The following is a 25,531-nucleotide window of genomic DNA, read 5'->3' on the forward strand; positions in this document are numbered from 1 at the left end:
CGCCGCGCCTCCTCGCGCGCCAATCGGGCACCGCCCCGCAGCATCGCGGCGTCGCAGCCCGAGCGCGCCGTGCGTGCGTGCGTGCGTGCGTGCTTACGTACGTGCGTCCGCTCGTGCGTGCGTGCGTGCTTGCGCTCGGCGGCGGCGGCGGCGCGGCGTAGCGTCCCCTGCCCCGAATGAAAGGGACGGTCCCTGCGAGCGAGCGGCCGTGAGAGACCGGCGGCGACGGGGGGTGGGGGTGTGCCCGGGCGGCTCCTCTCCCCGCCGCCCCACCCGCCGCACGGGTGAGTGACCGCCGACCGGCCGAGGGACCGATTGACCGACTGGGGCGCCGACCGAGCGCCCCGCTCCTCCTGGCCCCTAACCGCCGCTAGTGCCGCGCGCTCCGTGTCTCTCGCGCCGCCCCCGGCCCCGTTGTTCCTCCCGTGGAGCCCTTCCCGCCCGCCCGCCCCGCCGCCGGCCCGCAGCCGCCCGCCCGCCCCCGGGGGTCCCGGCTCCGTCCCCTCGGTCGGCGCCCCCCGGAGCGCTGCCTCCCCTCGGTTCCCCTGAGCCCCCGGCGCCCGCCCGCTCCGCCCGGCCCGGCTCTCGGCCCGCCCCCGTGTCCGCGGGCCCCGCCGCCCTCAAAACGTACTAAGGAAAAGGGGGGATCGCCCCCCCGACCCCCCTTCCCGGCCCCCCGTCCCGCCGAGCCCCCCCTTGGCCCCGGGCGGGCCCCGCCGCCCCCAGCGCCGGGCCTTGGCTGGGAACAGTCGCTACCCGACGCGGGGCCGGGCTCCTGGGCCCCCACCGGGAGCGGTGCGGTTGTCGGATCTCCCCTCTGCCCCGGGAGAGCGCGCAAAGTTTCCCGTATCCCGGCCCTGCCGCCTGCACAGCCTGCCCGCATCGCCGCCTTCTGTGCCGCTCGGAGTTCCCTTGGCCGTGCCCATTGTTTGGGTTCCCGGCTCTAGGCCCGCCTTTCCCCCATCTCTGGTCCCCTATTTTTCGGAAGTTCCAGCCGTAAATCCCCATCCTACTGTACGTGGTGCCCTCAGGATGCTACGGGAGCACAGCTCTGGGCTAAAGCTCTCCATAGGATGGGAGCCTTTGGGCACTGTGTGCTGCAGACACCCCCAGGTGCCGTCCTGTGGCCGTGCATCACCCCGTTCTACCCAGCTGTACCCCCAGCAACGGGCTATCAGCCTTAGAAAGCACTGAAAGTTTCTTGAACGGGGACTGCATCTCCATTAAGCATCTGGGAAGCGCCACATCAGTGTATTGTGGCTTTTCCTGAGCACCCGAATCACTCCATCGTGCCTAATGGATATTTTTAAAGCCTTATATTTATTTTGGAGGTTTTCGTTGGTGTGTCGGGTATTTTTGTGGTGTTTTTTTACATCGAAATTCAAATCCCGAGTGATTTTTTTAATGCTACTTATGAATCGTGTAGGCCACACGGCAAAACAACCTCTATACAAGCAAGCTTAGCATACAGATGGCCATCCTTTGTTGTGACTACAAACAGGAGCCTAACTTCTCTAAGTGTGCAGCTCCTGAAACGTATCAAGGCGATAAATAGAGATCAGAACGCAGTTTGCTTTCTGTTCTTCGGTGCTGATCGATGTGTCTCACACTAAGAACCTCCCCCCTGCCTTTGCTGTTGAACTTGCACGTTTCTTTTGTGTTCTCAAATCTGTTGCTTCGAACTCAGGAGAACAGTATGCAAGCCTGAAGGTGTGCAAGGCTTCCTTATGGGGGGAGCATCGTGTCCGGTCCCTTAGCGGATATGAAGAAACACGAATGCAAATGAACCAAACATTTTTAGAGTGAAAAACCACAGGACGAGTTTCTTTTTGTGTGGTTTTCAGGGCATGTTTAACCTTTAATTTTTATCCCGAGCTTGTGGAAAATGTGTCTGTATGTGGGATCTGTGTTGTGCAGAACGTGTCCCGTGCTGGTAGAGATAATGCATCATCTGCCCAAGCGGTGCTTCCTGGCGCATCACTTTCTGTGAGCAGCACATAGAGCTTTCTCTGACAAAGCTGACAAGCGAGATTTCTGTCCATGCTATATTTAAATTCTAAAGTCTTATTAATTGGTTATTTATTTTGAACATAGAAGATAAATATGGAGGTGTTTAATATGGTTTTTTTTTCCTGTGTTCTTATGGAATGCAGCTTGATGCTTGACAAACTAGGTTCATCGTATGGGGACTTAACTCAGGAGATGAAAACCAAATGTGGAGATCCTCCATTCAGAGTTGTTGCCCTGTGGAATCCCTGTGCACCTCGTTCATCTTTCTCATTAAATGGCTGTTTTGAGCTAGATGGGCCGAGAAGGGCATTTGGGCACAAAGGAGGGTCATTCTAGGCATAGTGGGTTTATAACTTTACTGTGAGCCTTAAAAATCAAGTTGGAAGTGCTGTGCCTCTATCAGGTAGCAGTGGTGCTGTTTGCTTCCCAGCTCCGGAGGCGCAGAGCTGAGGGCAGCTCTCTGTGCTCAGCCACAGTGCTGGCCTTGGGCTTCGTGTTTCTGGGAAGGAACTGTTATGATTGAACAGTGATGAGAGGTTTTAGTTTATTGCGCGTGTTTGAGAAATTATTTGCATTTCTCTGGAACGTGGATTTGTTGGTGAGGTTTAAAGGCTGCCTGCTGTGTTTAGCAGTCCTTATTATGGGAGAAAGTTTGTGTTAGCAAAGCCTGAGCACGTGTTCAAGGAAACCTCTAAGTTTCCTCTTCAAAACGAGCATCATTAAAGTAGATACAGCAGTACAGTGAGCAATGCTGCCAATCCAGTGTCAATAGGATCAGAATACAAGTCAAAGAGCTGCATATGAAGATGTACTAAAGGAGAACTTAGTGTATATTGTGTTAATTATTTCTAACCCATCACTGTGATTTATGTTGAGCTGTTACATGACATGAAAGCAATATATTTTTTTATTATATTCTTTCCTACTCATTTTTTTGCAGATTCTTTTTCCTGCTTCCCAGGTTGTTGTAGGTTTTTGTGGTTTTTTTTGGTCTTTTTAAAGAATTAGAAATGTTTTTATTCTGTTCCCTTCCTTCATAAAACAGCCCTTCTTTCTACTCAGAAAGGGATTACAGAATGGTCTGGTTGTGTTATTGTTTTTCTTTAGAAGAATACACTGTAGTAATTCCTTTGTGTTTAACACTTAGGGACTCCCCGTTGCCGCTGCAGAAGGGTGTGACGACTTGATCCAGATTGGCACATTTTTTTTGTGTGCAAATCAGCAAGATGTGAAATCTATGCGTTGTGCTTATGAGTGTGAATCACCAGCAACTGAACTGCTTTGCAGTTACCATGAGAAGCAAAGAAGCTGTTGATAAAGCAGCCAAATAGATGCACCGCGGATGCTCCCCTTGGGTGTAGGGATTTCATAGCGAGCATTGCAAGGCAGGCATTTAGAATTCGGCCTGTGAAAGTCTATGGGAGCAGAAGAGTGAGGATCAAAAAGTATTGTCCCTTAGCAATAATATGCGCCGACAGAAACTTAATAACATTCCTCTGCTTTCAGCTGTACAGGCAGTGAGTGATATTACTATTAGAGGCGTCTGACAGCAGTGAGGAGCTGGCATGCTTGGCTATGCAAATCTCCACCACCGGTCACGCATTTTCCTGCAGCTCACCATTGTGGCACTGTCCAGATGTATTGCAGATCTCCTCTTCTCACTGGATTGATTTTCTTTCCCCCCCAAAATATCAAACTACACGGCAGCTTTTCATATTTAGATGAGAGTCTGATGCAGACAAAGGCTGTGGAGGAGACTTTTATTGCAGTTGCAACAATTCTGACAGTGAGGCTCTAGTCTCCAGAAGGTGTAAAGGCTGAAGAGTACAGTGTTTTATTTCTTAAAAGGTGCAGAAACAAATGAGCACAGACTGCGTGATACTGGACCAAGAAGCACGTGCTCTCAATTATGTGCTTTCACTTCTGGACTTCATTAGGAGTTGGGGACCCTAATGGTAGATTTTCCCAATACGTTGCTGAGAGTACGTGAAAATGCTGAGATTCATGCTGCATTTAATCCCCGTTTGTTTTCCTTGGATGAGGATAACAGTTCTGCAATTACTAATAGCTGATGTGGTGCTGCTCTATTTGCAAGGGCTGTTGAAGAGGTTTCCATTGCAGCTGGTCGGTTGGAGATCCTTGTAAACTCTTGTTGCTCCCACTGTTTGACTAGCCACAATATATCTGTGCCATACCTAAAATGGGAACGTTTTATCTTTGGGTCGCCACCCTCATGTGAGGGCAGTTACTCCTCTGCTGGCTGCTCTGTGAGGGAGCTCTGGGTGTGAAGCCGAACTCAGTTCTTTGGTCCTGTTTTAGCATGAGTTCAGTGGGATGGGTTTTCTTGCAGTGTGTTTTCTACAGATTGCTTTACTGTAATAAATAGCATCGGATTGAAGACCTGCATTAACTCCCTCTTCCACCCCCATCCCTAAAATTGCCATCCTTGTTATATTTTCAATGCATTTCTTTTTCCCAAAGGTTTACCTGCATCCGTAGTTTTATTTTAACATTCAAACCTTTTGCTTAAAGAGCTAAATCCATTTGTTGCTTCAGTTTCATTACAAGTAGCCAACTTACTGCCTCAGCCCAATGCACGTTTATGTGAGTATCTTTTAGTGGTGTAAACTGAAAGATAAAGTGACGCAGATCAGTTTCAAGTGACCAATGTTGTATTTATGAAACTAAATTGCCTTATGCTGTTGTTAACATGCTGATTACACTTTTTTTTCCCTGTAGCATTGAGAGCATTAAAGTGGCATTCTAAGAGCATTTAAAATCATGACAAGCTCAGTTGGACAGAAAAAAGTCTCTTCAAGACAAAGGAAGTGTGGTTTTTGTAGATCTAATAAAGATAATGAATGTGGACAATTATTGATGTCAGAAAACCAGAAGGTGGCAGCACATCACAAATGTATGGTAAGTAACCCATAGGAAAAAGGAAATGAATGTCATGAACCAGTAGAAGACAACAAACACATCTGTAAATAATATTACAGATCAATCAGCTGTGGAACTGGGGAGATGATTAATCACTCTAATTTGAAGCTTCAATGTTTGTTGAATTTGTAAATGTTCTGGGTGATGTAGATACTTAAAGTAAGTTTTGTTTCTGTAATTTTAGCTGTTCTCATCTGCGCTGGTATCTTCACACACTGATAATGAGAGTCTTGGGGGATTCTCTATTGAGGATATTCAGAAAGAAATCAAGAGAGGCACTAAATTGGTAAGTCTGTTTTGAGCCCTTGAAAAGGAAGGGCAGAATTTGCTTCCCTCCCAGAAAGTGGACTGTGAAACACTGCAGTGCGTGGATCGTATCTGTTGTTTCTTTGGGGCTGTGGGGAAATGCACAGCTTACCAAAGGTGACGATGAAGTGGTTTTAGATGGAAAAAAAATCAGTGGATCTGATGATACTCAGATTTCAATGAAATTTAAGTGATGGTTGAAGCATCTTTAAGAAAGCATCAAAAGTAGTTTATTCCAGTAAGATCTGCTCTCACATAAATTATTGTTTTACGGCTGTAATTTAATGATGGACCTGTCCATCCAGAAGTACTGTTTTTACAATCTCTTTTTTGTCAGAGCAGTTTTGCAGTTGTTTTCCCAGCAAATCTGAAAACTCATTCTCCAAATATGCCTATTTTTTTCTTTTAACGGACTGCATATAAGAAATAACATTTCCTATATTTATATTTCAAAGTCAACCATTTCTATTTAACGTTTTCTCCTAGATTTAACAACGAAACCCACACTCTGGGGATGTAGTAAGGGTAATATTGTGCCTTTACCATTATTTGGCTTTGATGCTAAAATATTATTTCAACTACTACATATATTTATATATAGTTTAAATTCCTTTTGTATTGACTTAATATAAGGGCCTCTAAATATCTGTGTTTTGAGGTACATAGGTACAGCAGTGACTGCAGCTCTACCAAATTCATCAGAACTGAGAAGCAAATTGTTCCGAGTTTATTCTCATGCAGCTGATTATTTTATTTTCAGAATTCGCTATTTGAGAAATGCCTGATTCTTTTTTCGAAGTATTTCTGATAGGTGATCAATTCACTCCTCAATTGAAATCACTACGATATATTTACCAGTTTTTGGACTAAGAATAGTCCTAAGTACTTCTGTAGAACTATGATTCTGTAACAGTCTGATATTTCACCTAGCGTATCATTTCTATCTTTTCCAGCACCTACAACTGACTTCATCTGCTCTCATCAGCTGAAGCATACAGAAATAAGTGTTCACAAATTATGTAGTTCATAATTAAGGAATTAGAAAGAACACAGTAGTAAATGAAAGTACAGATAACAGAGAAACTTTGGCTCTTGGGACTCCTAATCTTTTTGTGAGAATATTTGTTTTGATATTATTGATGCTTTCTTTGTGCCTCTTAATCTCCCTGTGCACATTCACCAACACAGCAGCTGGATGTGTTCTTGGAGCTCACTTCAATCAGAAGTGCTTTCTGCAAACAGCTGAACAACTTAATCAATTTGTAGTTCTGAGATGTCTCCTGTGTGGAAGGAACGTACAGACTAATTTTGTCTTAACTTGGATGTTCCAGGTAGCTGTACTTTATCTCTGTCTGTAGTCATCAGAAATCTATAGCTCTGAATCACTCTCAGGAGGAATTCTTCCCTCCTTCCCACCCCCAGACTTCTGTAGGAAATGTGAAGTACAGTGCTTATGTTTAGGCAGCCCAGCTATGCTGCTAAGGTCTGCTTTTCCTGTTCTAGCCTGTATTTTTATTTGGGAACACACCTACATGAGAGTACAGCATTAAAACTATTTTGCTAGCCTGTACTAAATGTATCTGCAGACAAATCTGACATAGTTGCCCTCCTTCAGTAGGTGCTGCCACTGATAACCAGGTATGCACTGAAAGTTAAGGTGCATTTCTGTGGTAACAAAGTCCAAACCTGAATAGGGCAGTCTTAAAAACTCATTAAGTTAATTGGGGAACATAATGCACTGATGTAATTATTGTGTCTCCTAGTTATGCACGGGAGGATTTTTTTAAAGAGATGACCAGCTTGTCAGACTTCACATATACCTGATATAACTTGATTGATTAATTTGTTGGCAGTGACCATTTGGACAACAAGATTGGTACCAACTGAATAAATGTTATATTACCCTCAGGATACGTGGGCTAATAATTCAACATAATTCCTGTGGCCTGTTTTGTTCATACAAATAAAATCTTTGCATTTTTGAAAAGGAAGTTTCCTTTTAGACAAGCCTGTGTATAAAAATAATGGAGCACAAACTGAACTTGATCAAATGAGGTTGATTTTAACCTGGACTCCTATAAAAAAGCTTTGATCAGCTATTAATATATTTCAAATTTATGACAAATACTGTTTCAGCCTGGATAAGAACTAGTGTCTGACTGCAAATTGAGTGCTTGCAAGAGTCAATGGAGATGACCCGAACATAAGGTGTCACCTCTGTAGAATACATAATTTTCTACGAAGGTAAATCACTTCTTTTCTTCATTGGACTGGTAATTCATATATCCTGGTTATTGTACAGTTGCATAAAAGGAATGCATTTTTCCTTGATTTTAAAATAAATGAAGAAAAACACCCGAGATCCGGAAGAGTGTTAGGAAGGATGGCAGTGTACTCAGCAATATGCATTAAAGTATTCCTGTCCATAAACTCATTTGTTCTGTCACCAGGGGTGACACTTGGAGCATCGGTCTTATTTTTAAACTCAGAAATAATTGAGCCAACAGTAACAGGAATTGTGCTTTTGTATCTTTACAGATGTGTTCCTTATGCCATTGTCCTGGAGCAACCATTGGTTGTGATGTGAAAACATGCCACAAGACATATCACTACTACTGTGCTCTGCATGATAAAGCTCAGATAAGAGAGAAACCCTCACAAGGCATTTACATGTAACTATTCTTTATTATCTTTCCTTTTATATTTATATTTCACATTCTTTATGAACGCTCCCAACACTCTTGGAACTTAAAACTGCTGCAAAAATATTCTGATGATGATTGTGGCATTCAGAAAGTGATGTGCTCTGAAAGCACTTTTTCACTGTAAGATTTGTATGTCAGGGAGTCTTACAAGTGGGAGAAAAATATGCTGGCATTTAAATTTAAAATATAAGTAAATAATCTGTGAATCGTGACTGACTTGACAGTTTTCAACTACTTTGTTTATAGGATTTTATGTCGAAAACACAAGAAAACTACGCATAACTCTGAAGGTAAAATTATTCAATATAAATTTTTCCCATTGTAGAAAGATACTTTGGTTAAATTTAATTTTTCTGGAGAATACAAATGTTTTCAATAACATTTAGATCTCTCTCTCTCTCTCTATATATATATATATTTTATTTTTATTTTTTGAGAAATAATGACTTTGGAAGCCCATCTAATTTCTGTATTTTTCTAAAAATTATTGATTGAGGTGGAGAAAGACCCAAAAACTAAATGTCAGGGTGTTCTGGAGATACCGTGTTCTGTTAGAATAAAGGAGGGGTAGAAAAAATGCATTCCCTTCTAGGAAGAAGTTGGCTTATGTTTGTAGTTCAATATTCACATCTGAAATGCAAGGTATTATCAGGTAACAGCTGATCTTTTCTATTGCAAACATTCCTATTTTTTTCACAATATTTTGAGCTATTGAATACAGTCCTTCAAATAAGAAGGGCCCAGTGTTAAATCATGATCAGATCACTTACAGATGTGTTTCTGTTCAATTTTGATTAAAAATTAAGAAGCTGTATACATTCATAAGCTGTGTGTCTTTGCAGAGAAGGGTAGTGAAGTGTACAGGGGGTGATATGCCACAGAAATAGACAGGTTTTATGGTCTGTTAAATTCTAAGCTAGTTTTGTGTCCAGGCCTTTTTTGTTGTTGTTCTTTTCACCTGTTTGTTTTCTACTCTACCTAATTTGGGTGAGCAAGCATTTCTTAGTTCACTTTTGTCTTACGTTCAATAGAAATGTCACAGATGTAACTAGTGAGGAGTATATTGCTCTTTATTTAGAGCAGATATAATTTCACAAATTCCATTTCTTTCTGCCAAATGCGTACTTAGGATAACGCATTCCTATGCTCTGAGTAGCACTAATTGTGAGGTTTGGGTGTCACATCCCTGTTCCCACAATGCTGAAGGCAATAGAAAATTCCAAAGTAAAATTGATTGGGTTTTTTTTTTGGTCTATTTGAATATTAGTTTGCTTTTTTAAAATACTCTTTGTTCTGATTTTGCCATTAGTGGGCTTAAACAAGAAAAGCACCATAAATGGCACAGTAAAAGTTCAAAGAGTGTCCTAGTTTTGTTTTCCATATAGAATATGGAAGATATTTGAATCCAGGGATGGAGATATCAATCTGTTTGTAATATCTGTTCATAATGCTTTGTGCTAAATGACTAATGGCTCACACTGGAACCTACTGAAAAATACACGGAGCCCAGAGTCATAAGACATTATTTTTTATGCTCCAAGCTCTTTGCAGGACTGCAACTTGTGTAGGATCAGAACTTGTGCTTTTAAAAGCTTTCTGAAATGGTTATCTCCAGTGCTGCACTGTTATTCCCTACCTGCAGAGGCTTGTGTGGATATGAATGTACCTGTCTGAGAAGGCACGGGGAAGGATACTACAGAGGCATTGTGCTGGGTTTTTTTCTTACATGTTGGTGATGGCAGCTTTAAATATTGAACAGACCCATCCAAAAAAGACTCAGACTGAGGAAAACAAGGAGTATTAAACGTCATCCAAAAAAACTGAGTCCAGCAGTATCTTAGTTAGAATTTAACTTTGCTGTAGCTTTTTATGCTTAAAATATTTAGCTCCGTTATGCTTTGTACTTCTAGAAATGTGTGTAGCTACACTTCATATGGGTTTTTGTTTGTTTTATTTAACATTTGTGCTTGTAGCCTTGCACTCTTTCCCCAAGGGTAAAATCTCTCCTTAGCACATGCAGTTCTGGGCATTCACTGTGCCATACCCACACAGAGCTATTAGTTGTGGATTTTATAATGGCAGAAGGAGGGGGGTTCTGTGCTGAACCTCCTTTAAATCAAACAAAGTAAAATACATATTGGGTCTGTCTTACAGAAATGACCTACAGAGTTTTAGAGCCATGGTATTGTGCTATACTGAAAACCAATTACCTCTATGAGATAGAGAAGTGTGTGGGATGGTTTTCAGAGTTTAAGGGACCTTGGAGACTTCGTTTCTTAATAACTAAAAGATGAGTTTTGCTCAGTGAGGTGGTAGCTGCAAGATGCAGGATGGCAGTTGGATAAGCTTTGTTTGTGTGCTTTGTTGGTTTGTTTTTTGAGAGAAATCTGCATATAAGATAAATATGAAGATATTTATATTGCATAGTATGTGTATAAGATAAATATAAATGTGAAAGAATGATGGTTTGTGAAGCCAGAAAAGACTTGCACAGAAGAGTGAACAGACCAGCCAGGGATACAAGGTGCCAACATAGCACCTTTTTTCTCTTGCTTTATGTTTTGTTTGTATGAATCCTTGCTTACAGCAGGGTTTTTGTGACAGAGTAGTTGAAGCTCGTTGGTGGTTATGTCACTCAGTGCTGAGTGCACAGGGACACTTTCTAATGGAAGTTTACTGCTCCTGCTTTGGGATGCTTGGTCAGTTTAGAATATCTGTGCTTTTATCCTTTGCTCTCTGTTACTGGGTTCAATTTTTACAGTCTGTTTTTTTTTTTTAATGTCACTTCTGACGGGGGATGTTGGAAGAGTTTGTGGGATTGTTTGGTTTGATGCAGTCTAGAATAGATTTGGTTTGGTTTGGTTTTTCTCTTCCTGTAGGTTGCACTGCTGCCTAATAGCAAGACTCTTCTGTCCCTACCCTCCAAAGCAAGTGCTCCTTGTAGCATCCTGGCTCAAGTCAGAGTTCTGGCTAATGTGCCTTTTCTTAAGATATTTAGTTCTTCATTATTTTTATTTCTATTTCATTTTAAAAGTAATAATTTAAAAATCTGCTATTTATTTAATACCCGTTAAAGAAAATTTCCTGAGGCTGTGCAGAAATTCACACCAAGGAGCTGTGTTGGAATTAAATTTACCAAGTTAAAACCTAACAAAAAGGACCTCTTAAATATTATTTATTGCTACCATGAAGTTGAAGTGGAGCAGGAATTCATCAGACTAAGTATCTCCATACTCATCAAGACAAAATTAACGAGTGATGGGAGTTCATTTTCCTTTCATTGTCAGGAGCTGGTGAAGTACCTTCTGTTTTCTTGGAATAGCAAAGTGTGAAACACGGCAGCAAAGTAGCCTGCTTTATATTCATTGTTATATTATATATATTATTATATATATATATATATTCACAAGTGCAGCTGATCCAGAGAATTTTAATATCAATTAAGAGAAGAATGTCATTTCATTCTTCTGTTAGATCTGTTACATCCTAATAAAATGAAGAATAAAGAAGGCAGCCATGTGACTGCCTATTGCCCTATCGTAGGTGTACACAAAGCCTTGGGGAATTACGTTTCCATGATAGAAATAAGGACACGCCATGTTTCAGCACCCTTTTTATCTCATTCTAAAGATGAAACTGAAATCTGTGCTTCTCTTTTTGCATCAGGGTTATATTCCTCTGTCAGACCTTAGTTGGAGGCTCTGTATCAAACCAATCACTTTTTCTAAGTACTTTTTAAGCCAGAGGCTGAAAACATCCCAAACTTTGTGGCATTATGGCTAGGTAACATTTTGATTCATCTTGGGATGCTTTAATCCGTGTTTCTTCATTGTTGCATTTCCTTTAACACTGTTCATAGCACAACCTTCCTACCAATGTATGTGCCAGTGCAGTCAGGTGTAAAAGTTCCTGTAGTGTTGCAGTTTGCTGTCCTTTCGGTTCTGCTGGTGGGTGGTTACAGTTTCTTTCTAAGCTCCACTGACTCAGCTGTGTTGTCTGTCATAAGGAGAGTGCTGCTCTAAGTATGGCATCAAATGTATATTCAGTGTTAGGACAAGGAGGATTGATCCAGATAATAAATGAACCATCTCATATCCAGTCCACTGTAGACTAATTAGGTATATTCAGGAAACATCACTGTGGTGCTTTCTTGAATAAAACCCTGTAGCTAATGGAAAAGGAAGAGATCTAAAAGTAATGTGAGAAGTGGTTTGTGCTGTCTGTGGAGCTGTCCTGTGATGTTTACATCATAATTCTGCTTCTTACCTGGGCAGGACGTTATCCAAATAGAAACTTGGTCAGCTAACTAATGTTTGAAAAGTGCATCTAAGGTGCTTCCACATCCTGCATTTTGACTTCCTTGTATGTACAGTCCTAATTGTATGTACAGCCCTACTTGCCGATGTCTTTCTCCAGTCAATTCTGTTTATCTTCCTTGTACAGACTTAGACCCTTTGCTCTGGCTCACTTAGTCTATTGTTTAAGATAATGTAGGAGGTATACAGAGAGCATCATTAGCCTTTGTTGAACACATCGTCTTTTTCTTTGTTGTTCCACAGACTTTAAGTCATTTAGTTCTGTGTGTTAGTTTGCTTTAACCTAGATTTTGGGACTGGGTGATTGCAGGTTTATTTCAAGCTCAAGTAATAAAGAATAGATGGGTGATATCTCAACTTCTGTGTCAAGCTTTATTTTAAGCAGCAAAGCATCTCGATCCTTTTTCCCTCTAGTCAGATCAAAAGAGAATCCTTCAGCTTTCTCTCTGAAGCTGAGTCCCCATGTTAACAGTTTATAAAGTACAGTAGTTTGCTCATCTTCTTTTTGTGGTACTTTGTACTGCTCATAGATTCCAAAAATGCAAATGTGGGGCTTGTTGTTACTCATCTCTCTGCCCATCTGAGTTTACAGTATCATGTTCTTAGATGCTTTTGAAACATAAAATGTTTCCTCTTGATTTCTAACCCTTTACACCCTCCCTTCTGAGAACATGTTGCACATTAAGCTTGGTTTTTTTTCAGACATGTTATTTAGGGACTTCTGCAGACAGCTTATAGGATACCTGCTTTAAGGAGTTGTATAAACTTGTATTGAGAATACTGTGGTGATTTTAAATATCAGTGCAGTGGTGGGATGTGGGATGGGGGCAGCTGAAGAATATTTAGGGAGTCAGGGGATTCAGAGCTTTGGGTGATATCCGTCATGAAACTTCATCTGGTGAGGGAGGAGTTGAACACCTTTTTGTGTTTTCCTTAGTTCAAGCTGACATGAGAAGTTGGAAACACCCAACCATCAGATGCCAGGGAAACTGGGTAAGCTGGCAGTGGGCTTGAGGGGAGGGATAGAGCACAAACCAAACTGCTTATTGAACCAGTAAAGGACATCCAAGGCAGGTGCATTTTAAAGCTGGTTACAATTGTCCTTGTCCTTGTCCAGTTACACATGCTCATAGCGCTGTTAAAAAGGAGAAACTTTAACGTTTTGTGGTGTTGGTCTTGCAGACAGACGTGGTAGTGCAGATGGTCACATTTCAGTGGTGTCGATCCATAGCTCCATGCCACATGTACAGAGACTTAACTCCACAAGGAGTTGCACTGACTCGGATCAGGTGTCTGGATTCCAGTGAATTCTCAACTTTTTGGGGATTAGTAGTTTTGAGGACAGGAAAAGGTTTCTCCTTAGAGAAAAGCTGTGCAATTGTGCATGTTTGTTACGCTGGAAACATCCTTTAGAAATACAGCATGTTTACTTTTCAATTTAATCTTCTACTCCTAGATTAAAATTACACTTGAGAACTTACTCTTCAAGGAGGCTGTGGCATTTCTCATGTGAAGCCGGTTTTCCCATTTGCTTGTGTTTTTGCAGTTAATGTTCATTTCCAGTTGTTGAGAGTGTGAGTATGCAGGGCTCAGGAGATGCTTTAAAGCTTAGGGGGAAAAAAGGTGGACTGTGTGTGCTATGGTTATCAGAACTCTGGCTTAAAAAAATAATGCTGGTTAATGGACTAAATGGTTAATTCAACTTCATGAAACACAGTAGTGAAATCTATGGAGTGATTTTTGGAAGGAACATTTCTAACTGCTTATACGCTGATGTTATTTAAAGGCTCAAAAATTCAATAGTCGCTTTTGTTGAAGACTCTTTTCTTTGCAATAAAGAGCCATCTGTGCAGAAGGCTGACATATCTTTAGTACATTAGGGGGGAGCCCCTCTATTCGATGAGAGACAAGATGGAATTATTTTCTTTGAAATAACTTTTTAGGTTGTAGTAAAACTCGCTGTGTGCAATCTGAGAGGTAGGATATTTAAATAGCACAATCTTGCTTTGAGAGTTTAGCAAGTAATATTAAATGAAAAGTAAGTTCAGATGGTAAATTGTGCAAAGGAAATGTAGAATGCATCATTTCACTAGATAATCTCTGTCATCAGATGTTCATTTTTTTTCAGACTAAAACAAATGGTGGTACTTTTGCAGTCTGAGTATAGAATAGGATGCATACTGAAGCATAGTGACTTGTAGTAGATGCATTTGTGTATATTAGTCATTGCTTGGGAATATGTCTATATAGCTGATTAATCTGGAAATTTAAGCCAAAATAATTTGAAGACTTATATGAATTCCTTGTCAAATCTTTGCCTCCTTCTGACCACACAACTGCACGCTGCTTTTCAGTGTAACATGTTGTGATGTGTTTGGGTTCGTTTTCTTTCCTTTGTCAGCAAATGTGCAAGAAGCTGTAGTTACTTCAGAGTTTAGCAAGAAATGTGATGGAGTAAGCTTAATAGGATACACTTGGATGCAAGACTTCAGCGTTTCTGCTACTAAATGGCTTTGGAATATATTTCAGGGCTTTGACTTTGAACTGTTGTGCAGTTGATTCACTGTTAATCATGAGCTAGGATAAATGCGACTTGATTTTTATCTGCTAATAGATAAGAAATGTGAGTACTGGTGAGGCAGCTCTTAGAGTCAGGTGTTCTGTCTGTTTATTGAGACCAAGAAGTAATGGTGGTAAGTGCCCTAGCAATACTTAATAATAGTATCACTACAGACAAATGTCCCATTAATGTATAGTAGAGATATTCCAGATGTTCTGATCAGGACTTCCTTCCAGTTTGGTGATCATGATGATGATTTTGGCTCGGATTTTGAGATCTATATAGCAGTGTATATGCATTTTTCTTCAAATGAGTTACGGAAATAACTTTGCAGTTTGAGAAGGGATGGATATTGCTTATTAAAAGAAAAACGTGAGCTGGATGAGCAGAAAAGTTGCTAGCAAGTGGGTAGAGCTGGTTATTAATATCAGGTGTGGCTTAATTAGATCGTAGTTGAAGCAACTTTAGGAAGTTTGCAGGATTGATCTGTATTGACTTTATGCATCTGAGAGATCAGCAGTGCACCCTGCTGCAATGCCTGACAGTTCTGTGCAGCAATTCAGCAGCTGGTCTGGCATTTTCAAAGGAATTCATCAGACTTCTTTGTTATATCCGTATTCAGAATATACTTTCTTATATTCTCAATTTTGTCTATTTTGTCAATTAAATTGTCCATGATTTTCTGGCTCCTACTTTTTAGGTATAGATACAAAAACGTACAGCAACTAAACTGAAATATTGGATGTGTCTCATAGAGGCAAAATACATTACAGTTCTCAAACTTGTTAATATTGTAGCCAAAATGTGTGACTTTTTCTTACACCAATTATTAATGCAAGGGGAGAGGTGTTACTTAGAACTACTGGCGTTAAGATCAGGTACAATTTATACTGAATGTGTGCATCTTTAAAAACAAAATGCTTTTGGCTTTGCAATGGCATCTGTTGGCCATGTTTTTAGTGAAGGTGGAGATATACATCCAAGGCCATGTGTTGGTCCTGAAAGTAGAAATTGTAAGAAAGGTTAAAGCTTTCTCAAACATGACATAACTTTGGATCTTTTTAACATAATAATGCGATATGAACATAATACATACCTATGAGTGTAAGAAAGTAAATGATGTTTTCAGGATCTTGCATGTTTGTGATAAATGTGAAAAGGTTACTGTTTTAATTTCTGACCAAAATTAGGAAAACACAGGTTGTTCTTTTTCTCATCTGTTTTTGGTTCTGGTTTGTGTAATATTTCTGTGAATGATTGTTGTTATTATTTGATGATGTTTTTTAACTTCCAAAGCAGATTTAGAAGAAAGTATCAACGAACATGAATTGGAGCCTTCACCTCCCAAAGGAAAAAGGAGGGGTCGTAAGGGAAAGCCAAGAAAAACAAATTTAAAAGGGCAATCAGAAGACACTAGATCCACATCTTCACATGGCACAGACGAAATAGAAAGCAGTTCCTATGTAAGCAGTAAATATGCTAAACTTCTTAGAAGAGAGCGTTGTGTGTTTCTTCTTTGTGGATATAAGTGTAATTAAAATCTGCATTTGTCTGAGCCTCCAGCTGGTGGCCACAGGCTTTTGAAATTGCAACCTTATTTATAACCCAGCAGTATATTTTAGTTAAAATGTTTTTCTTTCAGAGAGACAGGTCTCCCCACAGAAGCAGCCCCAGTGATACAAAACCTAAATGTGGATTCTGTCATGCAGGTGAAGAAGAAAATGAAGCTAGAGGAAAGCTTCATATATTTAATGCCAAAAAGGCTGCAGCACACTATAAGTGTATGGTGAGTAACAGCTTTGTTGTTAATCAGTTTATTATGAGTTTTATCTGAATTGCTGTTTTAGGTTTTTTTACAGAGTCTTCACATGTAATTACATGTGGATGTTGTCTGCTTGCTGATGGTCTCTTTCAGTACTGAAGTGTTGTGAAATGTGCAATTCATTTATTTTCACTGCAGGCAATATGGATAAAAGTTGGCTGTGGGCTCGGAACCGGAATTAGTTCATTGAAGCTCCTTAGCATATTAAAAATGCTCTGTGAATGTCTAAAAGCATACATAGCACCTTTACTCCACAGGCATTCAGGCAAAATCCAGGAAGAATCAATGAACTCGATTCATTTTCTGACCAGAGGATCCGGGCTATGTGACTCAAGTAGGGAGTGAGCCATGGAAGTTCTAGAAAATTCATGCCTTTATAGATGATTGCGTTTGGAAAACTGTCATCTTGAAGAGAATCTGCTAATTTCAGTGCACTTGAGCAAATAGCACTGCCTTTCACATAATCAGTTTTGTGTATGAAGTAGTGATTTGTAGAATGGCCTCAGCAGTTTCTATTGTACTTCAAAGTGTATAAATACTCCAGGCAATCCAATTATTAGTGGTCTCCCTATAGCTGGCCTAACTAAACAGAGAGCTGGCATTCACCGGCAGTCTTGGGAAGGGAACAGAATACTCCTAAAGGGTTCACTGATACAGTAATTAATGACACTTCTTGTTTATTTCTTTATATTTTCATCATTTTTGTCTACTCCTTTTTGCTTTAAAAATACATCACTCTGAAGTAGCAAATGTAATTAAAGCAGTCAGGTGGATATCAGACAGAACCACGCTAATGGCTTTTAGCCTGAGATAACTGACTGCAGAACGTCCCCTTCTGTGACTCATGCACATAATTTTTTAGCTATGCTTGGTGACCTGAGAATATTCTGGACTTATTTGTTTTACAGTTGTTTTCTTCTGGCACTGTCCAGCTAACAACAACATCAAGGGCAGAGTTTGGTGATTTTGATATCAAAACTGTACTTCAAGAAATCAAGAGAGGAAAAAGAATGGTACGTATCTGCAGCATGTAGAGAATATATTACTGATTCTACTGAGGTATATACTGGTCTGCCTACTTCCTTTTGTGAAACAAGCTTTTCCATTTACTTCTTAATACAATATTTAAATGTATTGTTTCTTTTGGTGTAGCTACCCAGAATAGGAATCAGCTTTACAATTAGTGGTGGTTGGGCATGTGCTATTCAGAGAATCCATTACTGCAGTGACTTCTTTCCTCCTGATTTGATGTTTTAATATGAGAAAGTGTTAAGACCTCGGGGATGGGGTTGTTGGCAAAATGTCACGTCGTATTTTATTAAAATTACAGATTTTCTTTAAAGTGTTAAGAACTTTGCAGGGAAAAAGGAATGGGAAAGCAACACCTGGTAATAGTATATCAAAATACTAACTTCACTGGTAATAAAATAGTACTTGGAAATGCATCAATACAGCAATAAAGCTGCATGTGGCAGGTTTCAGTGTAATGGAAAGGTAAATCTGAGTGTTTTTAGTAGGTTTGTTTTACAATATCTTCGATTCCAGCTTTATTGGAAGGATGACGTGCCAGAGAAATTACCGTGTTCCAAAGTAGTTGCTGTACACACGAGGAACACTAAACTGAATGTAAACTGAATGATTAGTGATGGAAAGGCTGAGCAATGCCGTTCTTTTCTTTTTCCTAAACAGAAATGCACGCTTTGCAGCCAGCCTGGTGCTACTATTGGGTGTGAAATCAAAGCCTGCATAAAAACGTACCATTACCACTGTGGAGTAGAAGACAAAGCTAAATACATTGAGAATATGTCACGAGGAATTTATAAGTAAGGACCTGTGTAAATCTTGAGTTTATAATGCGATTGAAGATGTGGCATGGCCTTTCTTCTGCCAAACCTGACCTCAGATGTGTTATTTTTATGTTATTAAGTAACTACGCGAAGTATTTCAATTAGTCTGCTGAATTCAAGTTTCTGTAGTTCTGCAGCAATATACAAATTGAGAAAAAACAATGATTTGACTTAAGATATTTTCGTCCTTAATTAATCGGCTAATTCTGTTATGAATGCCCTGGATAATCTATGTTACAATTTCTCTATGTGGATCCGTTTTATAGTTCTATTTGGGCCTTATTTGGATCCCCTGACTTCCATTACTTCCTTGCTGCTGTGGTTGAGTTTCTGATGCCCACAAGAGGGCATTCTGTGAGCAGTGCAGCAGCAGGTTTTGACCATGAGAACTGATTCAAGTTCTGTTGGTTAGTCTTTTCCACAGCCTTGTTTTCTTTTTGTTTAACCGATTCTTGGCTGAAAAACATTAAATGAGTTACCAATTTTCTTCTAATAATTCTCAAAACTAATTGAGAGGAGAGCGTCTTTGATGGGTATTTTCAGTAAAAATCCTCACTGTTTCTTTCATTGTGCCAGACTCTATTGTAAAAACCATAGTGGAAATGATGAAAGAGATGAAGAGGATGAAGAAAGAGAAAGCAAAAGCCGTGGGAAATCAGGCAGTGACCATAATGACATTCCTCAGCAGCAGCTCAATGGAAACTAGGTATGGAAGTTACTCCTGACAGATCTGTTACAGAGACTGAAAGGCGATATACATTTAATGTAGTTTATTGCAGTGAAGTATTTAAATCTAGTGTATGCAGATCAGTATTTTTTATTGACATACCATAGAAAAAATGGGGAGGATTTGTTGTTTTTTAAATCCAGCTGACTTTGTAACAGTATAAGAAGGGAGGCCCTCATTTCTATTGCTGAATATAGATGTGATATCAGAGCTGCTAAATGCTTTTCTGTAATGATTTTAAATTTACCATTCTTTTCATCATTTTTTAAACAGGTTCAAGGGACAGAGTTATAGAACTGGGAATGGCTAAGACATCATAACTACTAATTCTCTTAAATTGTTTTCTAAAAACCAGAAAAGGGTTAGTAACTTTTTACTACCCAGCTCTGTTAGAAATTTCATTGAACTGCCTGAAACGTTCATGTGTGTGAGCCTTCAGTAAGTGGCAGAGTTTTACATGTCAATATTATGTAGTTTGTAGTCTGCAGTGTCTGGAAAAAAAAAAAAAAAAAAAAAAACCAAAAAAAATGAAACACTATATAAATGATATGTAATATGTACAGTGTCAAAAGTTTAGGCAGACATTGAAATGAAGCGAGATCTATATTTCTGGACTGAATAAAAACCTTAAGATTTGGAATGTGTAAGTCGTTTAGTGGATTCATGCAAAGAGGGAAGGTCTTAGCTAGTTTAATTACCAACATGGACAAAAAATTGGTGGTGGCAACAAAATGGTACTTTGTGAATTTTGCATTTTCTTCATATCCAAGTTCCGGAGGCTATACATGGGAAAGCCGCTCTCTGTTTTTGCTTGCAAAGCACACAGTAGAAAAGGACTCAGCGTACATCGAAGCACGCTTGAACATTTCAGGTTGTTCCTGTTGTGATCGCTCATTCCGCCCAGCATTGACTGCGGGAGACTTACTTGAGCAGCTGTTGGTTCTGAGCTGTGAGCTTTAGAACTCATGCCAAAGGGCTGTAGTTCATTCTTTCCCCAAGGACCCACCTCTTTCTGTGTCTCTGATTTACAAAGAACACTTCATTAAGTGTGATTAAAACCTTATATATAAATGCTTGGACTCGGAAGCCCAGTTTTGTTTTTTTCTTCAGAGAGTTACAACTCTTAACTCACTATGGAATTTAGCCACCATATCTGACATCCATACCTCAAGTGTTCTGTGTTGTGTGGAACACTTCACGTTTAGCCCAGAATATGCATAGAGGTCCCATATTCTGTAAGAAGAGTGAGAAAACAACCTTTTCTTTTTGCTAGATCGGTATTTATTTTTTAACCTTATGACCACTATGTGAGAAACTGCTTATCATCCTTAGTGTTTTGGTGATTCATTTTTTTCTTTTCCTCTACTTTCTGTCAAGTCAGCAATCACATCATGGAATTCCTCTTTCTGGATGTTGATGTTCCTTTAGGGAACGATCAGATCTAAGTTATACCAAACCTAACAGATCAGTCCTCTGACTGCTCTCAGAATACCTTGTCATTTCTAATGGCTCCAAGCTTCTTCAATTGGTCTGTTAAAGCACATTCTCAGACTGACTTAAATAAAACCAAAAAGCTGAATCTTGTCCACATGTTTGTCTGTTGCTATCACACCGCATTATTTAGGGTTCTGACTTGTTTCACTCTGAACTCCCTACAAAACTCTTAGGTTTGAAAGAAGGAAACAAGCAAAATACACTGATTTGACTATAAACTGCTACAATTCTTCTGTGATTGGTATTGCAAAAACAGTTCATTTTGTAACATGAGTTTCTGTAGCATTTTTTACTTGTATTTTTAAATAATATAACGTGTGTCATTGTCTTCTTATGCATTCCCTTAATGTCTTGAGGGACTCAATTACTGTATATTAGACTTTCTAACATTTTACCTGTTAGAATTCATTCAATTCTGTTTGCTTTCCTGGAGAATAATACAGTTTTGGAAAGAAATATTGCTGTGTACAGAAAATACTCAGTTACCGCTCTAAATATGATGCCATTGATCATTTTTATTTTGTATTTGTAACTTTCAGAATTAAAAGCGTGACTTGAATTGCAGTGACAGATCGATTATTGAAATTGTCTACCAAGGTGTTTTGTTTCTTTGAGAATACAAACAGTTTTTCAGCCACTCAGTTTTAGAATGCAAAATAACGTCCTTCAGCATTTAAATGACTTCCAGATTTGTGCCTCAGCCGTGGCCCTCCCATGAAATAAAGGCACTTTGTTTGCATCTACTGTATTTTTAACTAGGGTTGGATGACAGGTGCATGGGGGTAGGTCTGCCAGCATACGGATTGTACTTGAGACTGAGCTCTAATTCATGTCGTGTCCGTTGCTTACTATAATATTCAGTCCAGCAATTCATCCGCTGTGAAATAAATTTCCCCATTTCATGCCTCTGAGAACCAGAACAGCACTTTACCTTCGGGTAGCAGAGAAGTGGCTGGTTACCTGTTACCTCCTTGTGCTGAGATGGCCTGACTAAATCGTCATTAATCCAGAATTCATGAAAATAATGTCAAAAGCAAAAATCTTTTCTCTCTTACAAACCTCAAATTTGTCATAACTGACTTTGACTTATGTATGCTGGGTAAAAGTGCCTTACAGTGTAAAAAATTGTATTTATATGTTCCCAAGTAGCATTACCTGCTGGGGAGTAATTATGTTGTGGTGTTAATATTTAGAAGAAATGTACCTCAGCAGTGTATTTACTGTACATCTCTTATGTCTTTAATTAATTGTAGTTTTTAAAAGCATGACGATGTATGATAGTATACAACATTTACATTATTTTTTTTTCTTTTTTTTTTTTTTAAGACAAGATACTGCCATTACTGTCTCTTTCTGTGTATTTTAGCTTGGAATTTCAGACAGTCTGTCTGAGGGGTTTTTTGTTTGTTTGTTTTGGTCAAGTAATGTAATCTTTGCAAGCATATATTGAAGAATATTCTGGAGCATCTACTGCCTTCCCAGAAATGTTAGAAGTAATGGAAGTGCTCTATAGGTGGAATAGATACGTTTAAACTAGCTAGGTAAATTAATGCAATCTATTTGTTAATGAGATGGGTTTTGGTTGGTTTTTTGTTTTGTTTTGTTGTTGTTGTTTTTTTTATAGGCACCTTCTGTTTTCATCTCACAATCAGAACTCTTGAATTTAACAAAACTTGTCTTACAAAACTGGTTTCACTTTGATTTTTATTTTTTTTTTGGCCTTTGGGCATTTCTTTTGCTCACGAGAGTAATCAAGAGTAATGTGTGCTGTTAAAGTCTCCTGGAATCCTATGGAATGGAGGTTTCTCCCCAACTCACTGTATCTCTATATTAACAGATCTGCGATCGTGCTATACCAAGAAAGGACTGTACCAAGGAAGGACAGGCATCAGAAGGGTATTGTTCAAATTACTTGAGGATACAGCTGGTGTAATGCCAAAGTCCCAAGGCATGATCAAACACCATAGCAGTAAGCTGTGATATTACTCCATTTCAAAGAAGGGCAAAAGGATGGTTCAGTACCAGCATCTGTGCAGCTAACTAGGATGAAACAGATTAGGTGATCTAAAGCTCTGCTTATTCAGCAGGTGTTGATCCACAGGAGGTTCTGTGATAAAGCTCTAGTAGGAGTTACTCCAGATTATTGCTGCCCTCCAGGAGTTAAGTCCATCTCCTACACTCCACAAAGCCTGATCTTAAGGTACAAAGAGCTGTGCTGATCTGAAATGATAGATTATACTGAACTGGCTCTAAATGTCTGGTATTTAGTGTACAAGAAATTGAATACAAAGGAAGAGGGCTTGCTTCTTACTGCTGCCTGTATGAGGTATGACTGTAGACTGAAGCAGAGTGAAAGATGAAGTTGTGATAATGTATTTGAAATACCAGATTTATCTGCCAGGTGATAATCAGTGCATTCCAAAAATATTAATATGCTGAATCAGACTGACAAGAAAATGAATCCTCATTAGACGAAATTAATCTGAATAGGACTGAAAGTACACTGTATTAAATAGTAGCCCTTCTTCCTTGTCACAAAGAAAAGATTCCACTGTATTAGTGATGGAGATTTAAAAAAAAAAAACAACACGGCTCTTGATTTATGTACTTTCTGAAGCCAACTTCATATATGCATATGTATGCACATTCATTAGTCAGCAGTGACATCTCAACCCTTAAAGGATCCTGGAGAACTGTTTCTTGTCAAAAAGCACTCAGGTTAGGATAACATTTGCAGCTTTTGCTCTAGCATACATTAGGTGTAAAGACAAGGAATGTGTAAAAGGGGGTAAATGCATTCCTATCTACAATGTTATGTATATTTTGTTCCTGTTATATTGGCTTTACTTCCAAAGTTGTAGTTTGCAGTATTAGTTTCTTTTTATTGGTATCCTTGCATATATATATATATATATATATTCAATAAATGAGTTATGAATTTCATATTGGCATGTCTGTCCTTTTTCTGGAAGACCGTAACTTTAAAACTGACATTTTAATGCATTAAAAGCAGCATTTCCTATTGAGGATACAGGCCCATAAAATCTTGCAAGAAGAGAAGCGAGAAGACATCCCTATGGTATGCAGCTTAGTGGTAACTGCGTCGTCGTGTACTGTTCTTAACTTTGCATAATGGACAACCTTCTTTGTATTCACTGCTTGTTAGTAATATAAAGTACCTGACTCGCTAAAGGTTCCCATTCGGACTTTCTGAAGGTCTGTAACATACAGATAGACTAAGACACCAAGAGACTGCAGAATGTAATATAATTACATTGTACAAGAGCAGATAAACTCAGGATATGCATTGGAATCGTAAATGTAGTATTAACTATTAAAACAAAAAGATTGTTTGGAAGGTGCTGGCTTTGTCCAAATACTCTCATTTCCTGATGTGGGAGAGCAATAAAATTCAGTGGTTTTAAAATATCAAGAAATGTAATGGCAAAAACTTGTTTTTTTCTTTAAGAGCTACGTGCTTTTATGTTATCACCTCAAACAAGAAATCAGTTTAATGGATGTAGCAGGTATTTATTGTGACCTGGAAGTCACGTCCCCAGTCAGCACAGTCGTCTTTGTCATGAAAAAGATGTCATAAGATCACATCAAATTTGATGCTGGGATCAGTTCTACCACGTAGTGCTTGATGTCATGGAAGTAGTTATTGGATACACATCTATTTCATTTAATGTGTGTTTTTGTTGTTCTTTTTTATTCAGTCAGCTGGGGGATTGGTGAAGGAAGTTGATGTTATTGGTGAGAAGCTGCTCACTGCAATCTTGGTATAATGGCAAAGGAATCCACACAGGAGCAAAAGATTTTCATTGTCCTTGTACAGTGTGGTGTTAGGGCAGAGTGGTGAGTACTCATCCTCTGTCCCCACTTAAATGAGCTCTACTTAATATATGATATGTAAGAGATTTGCAGCATAGGCAAAGTAAGAGTATTTATCTTTATACCTGGATCACGTATCCCACATGGTAAATTATTTTCAAGCCTTAAAGACAAAGGGGGAATACAGTAAAGTCTCAAGGATCAGGTTGTGTCTCTGCTTCCACCCTTCTGTTCAGAACTCCGAGCCAATAATTTAAACTGGAAAATTAATGGAACAGAGAAACTGCCTGTAGGCCTCTAGAAGAAACATCAAAATGATTCAGACTAATGTAGCTCTTCCACATCGACATAACAAACTTTGAAGAAAGGAAAAGCAGTAGGTACAGCTTTATTTTAGTTACTTTCCATAAGAAGGAATGGGATGCGGTCTAGCTGAGGCCGATTTAAAAGTAAGGCTTTGGAAACCTCTTTGGAAAACAACATGTACAGTCAAGAGTGTGTTGGGTAGGATTCTCTGCGCTTGTGGAGGAACTGGAGATAACTCAGCAATGAGAGGGGTGACAGGATGGAAGATCAGGCTTGTTTCAAGGTGATGGTAGAGACGTGTTTTCAAATCCATAAGAATCGGTTGCAAAGATGAAGGAAGTGAACAGTTGGCAGGTAGGACAAGAAAAACAGATGACACTGCTGAAGGAAGCATTTAGCTTAGACATCAGAATGGGTAACTGGCCTTGACAGCTGGAAGAGTTAAGCCTTGGAATATGTTTCCTTGGGGGGTTGTGAATATATAGAATTTAAAATATTATAGGAAAAGTTAGTGGGCATCTTTTGGAGCTGGTGTGATTGTAGGTTAGAGGTGCTGAGGATAATGCCAAAGGAAGCGCCTCCCAGCTTCTATTTTTAATACTGCCCTCTTACATTTTCACACAGAGGCCTTCTGCAAGGAAGTCAGAACCCCTGTCCTGGAGTT

The 25,531-nt window shown here is 39.5% G+C and overlaps 1 protein-coding gene across 3 annotated transcripts; it reads left to right on the top strand.

Annotated features, from left to right (window-relative positions):
• Nucleotides 1-120: 120 nt before the first annotated feature.
• PHF6 (PHD finger protein 6) lies at nt 121-23,670 on the top strand. Of its 3 annotated transcripts, none has more exons than XM_015860347.1 (11): nt 121-284; nt 4,750-4,929; nt 5,135-5,236; nt 7,795-7,928; nt 8,208-8,251; nt 16,134-16,300; nt 16,480-16,623; nt 17,568-17,672; nt 18,349-18,482; nt 19,083-19,212; nt 19,507-23,670. In XM_015860347.1, the coding sequence occupies exons 2-10, from the start codon at nt 4,792-4,794 to the stop codon at nt 19,210-19,212; spliced, it is 1,098 nt and encodes a 365-aa protein (XP_015715833.1). In that variant the 5' UTR covers nt 121-284; nt 4,750-4,791; the 3' UTR covers nt 19,507-23,670. The 3 variants fall into 3 exon arrangements, with proteins under 3 accessions (XP_015715833.1, XP_015715835.1, XP_015715836.1); XM_015860349.1 differs by having other exon boundaries at nt 22,565-23,670; XM_015860350.1 differs by having other exon boundaries at nt 16,137-16,300.
• Nucleotides 23,671-25,531: the final 1,861 nt, after the last annotated feature.

Source organism: Coturnix japonica, chromosome 4, assembly GCF_001577835.2.
Source record: "Coturnix japonica isolate 7356 chromosome 4, Coturnix japonica 2.1, whole genome shotgun sequence".
Classification (NCBI taxonomy): Eukaryota; Metazoa; Chordata; class Aves; order Galliformes; family Phasianidae; genus Coturnix; species Coturnix japonica.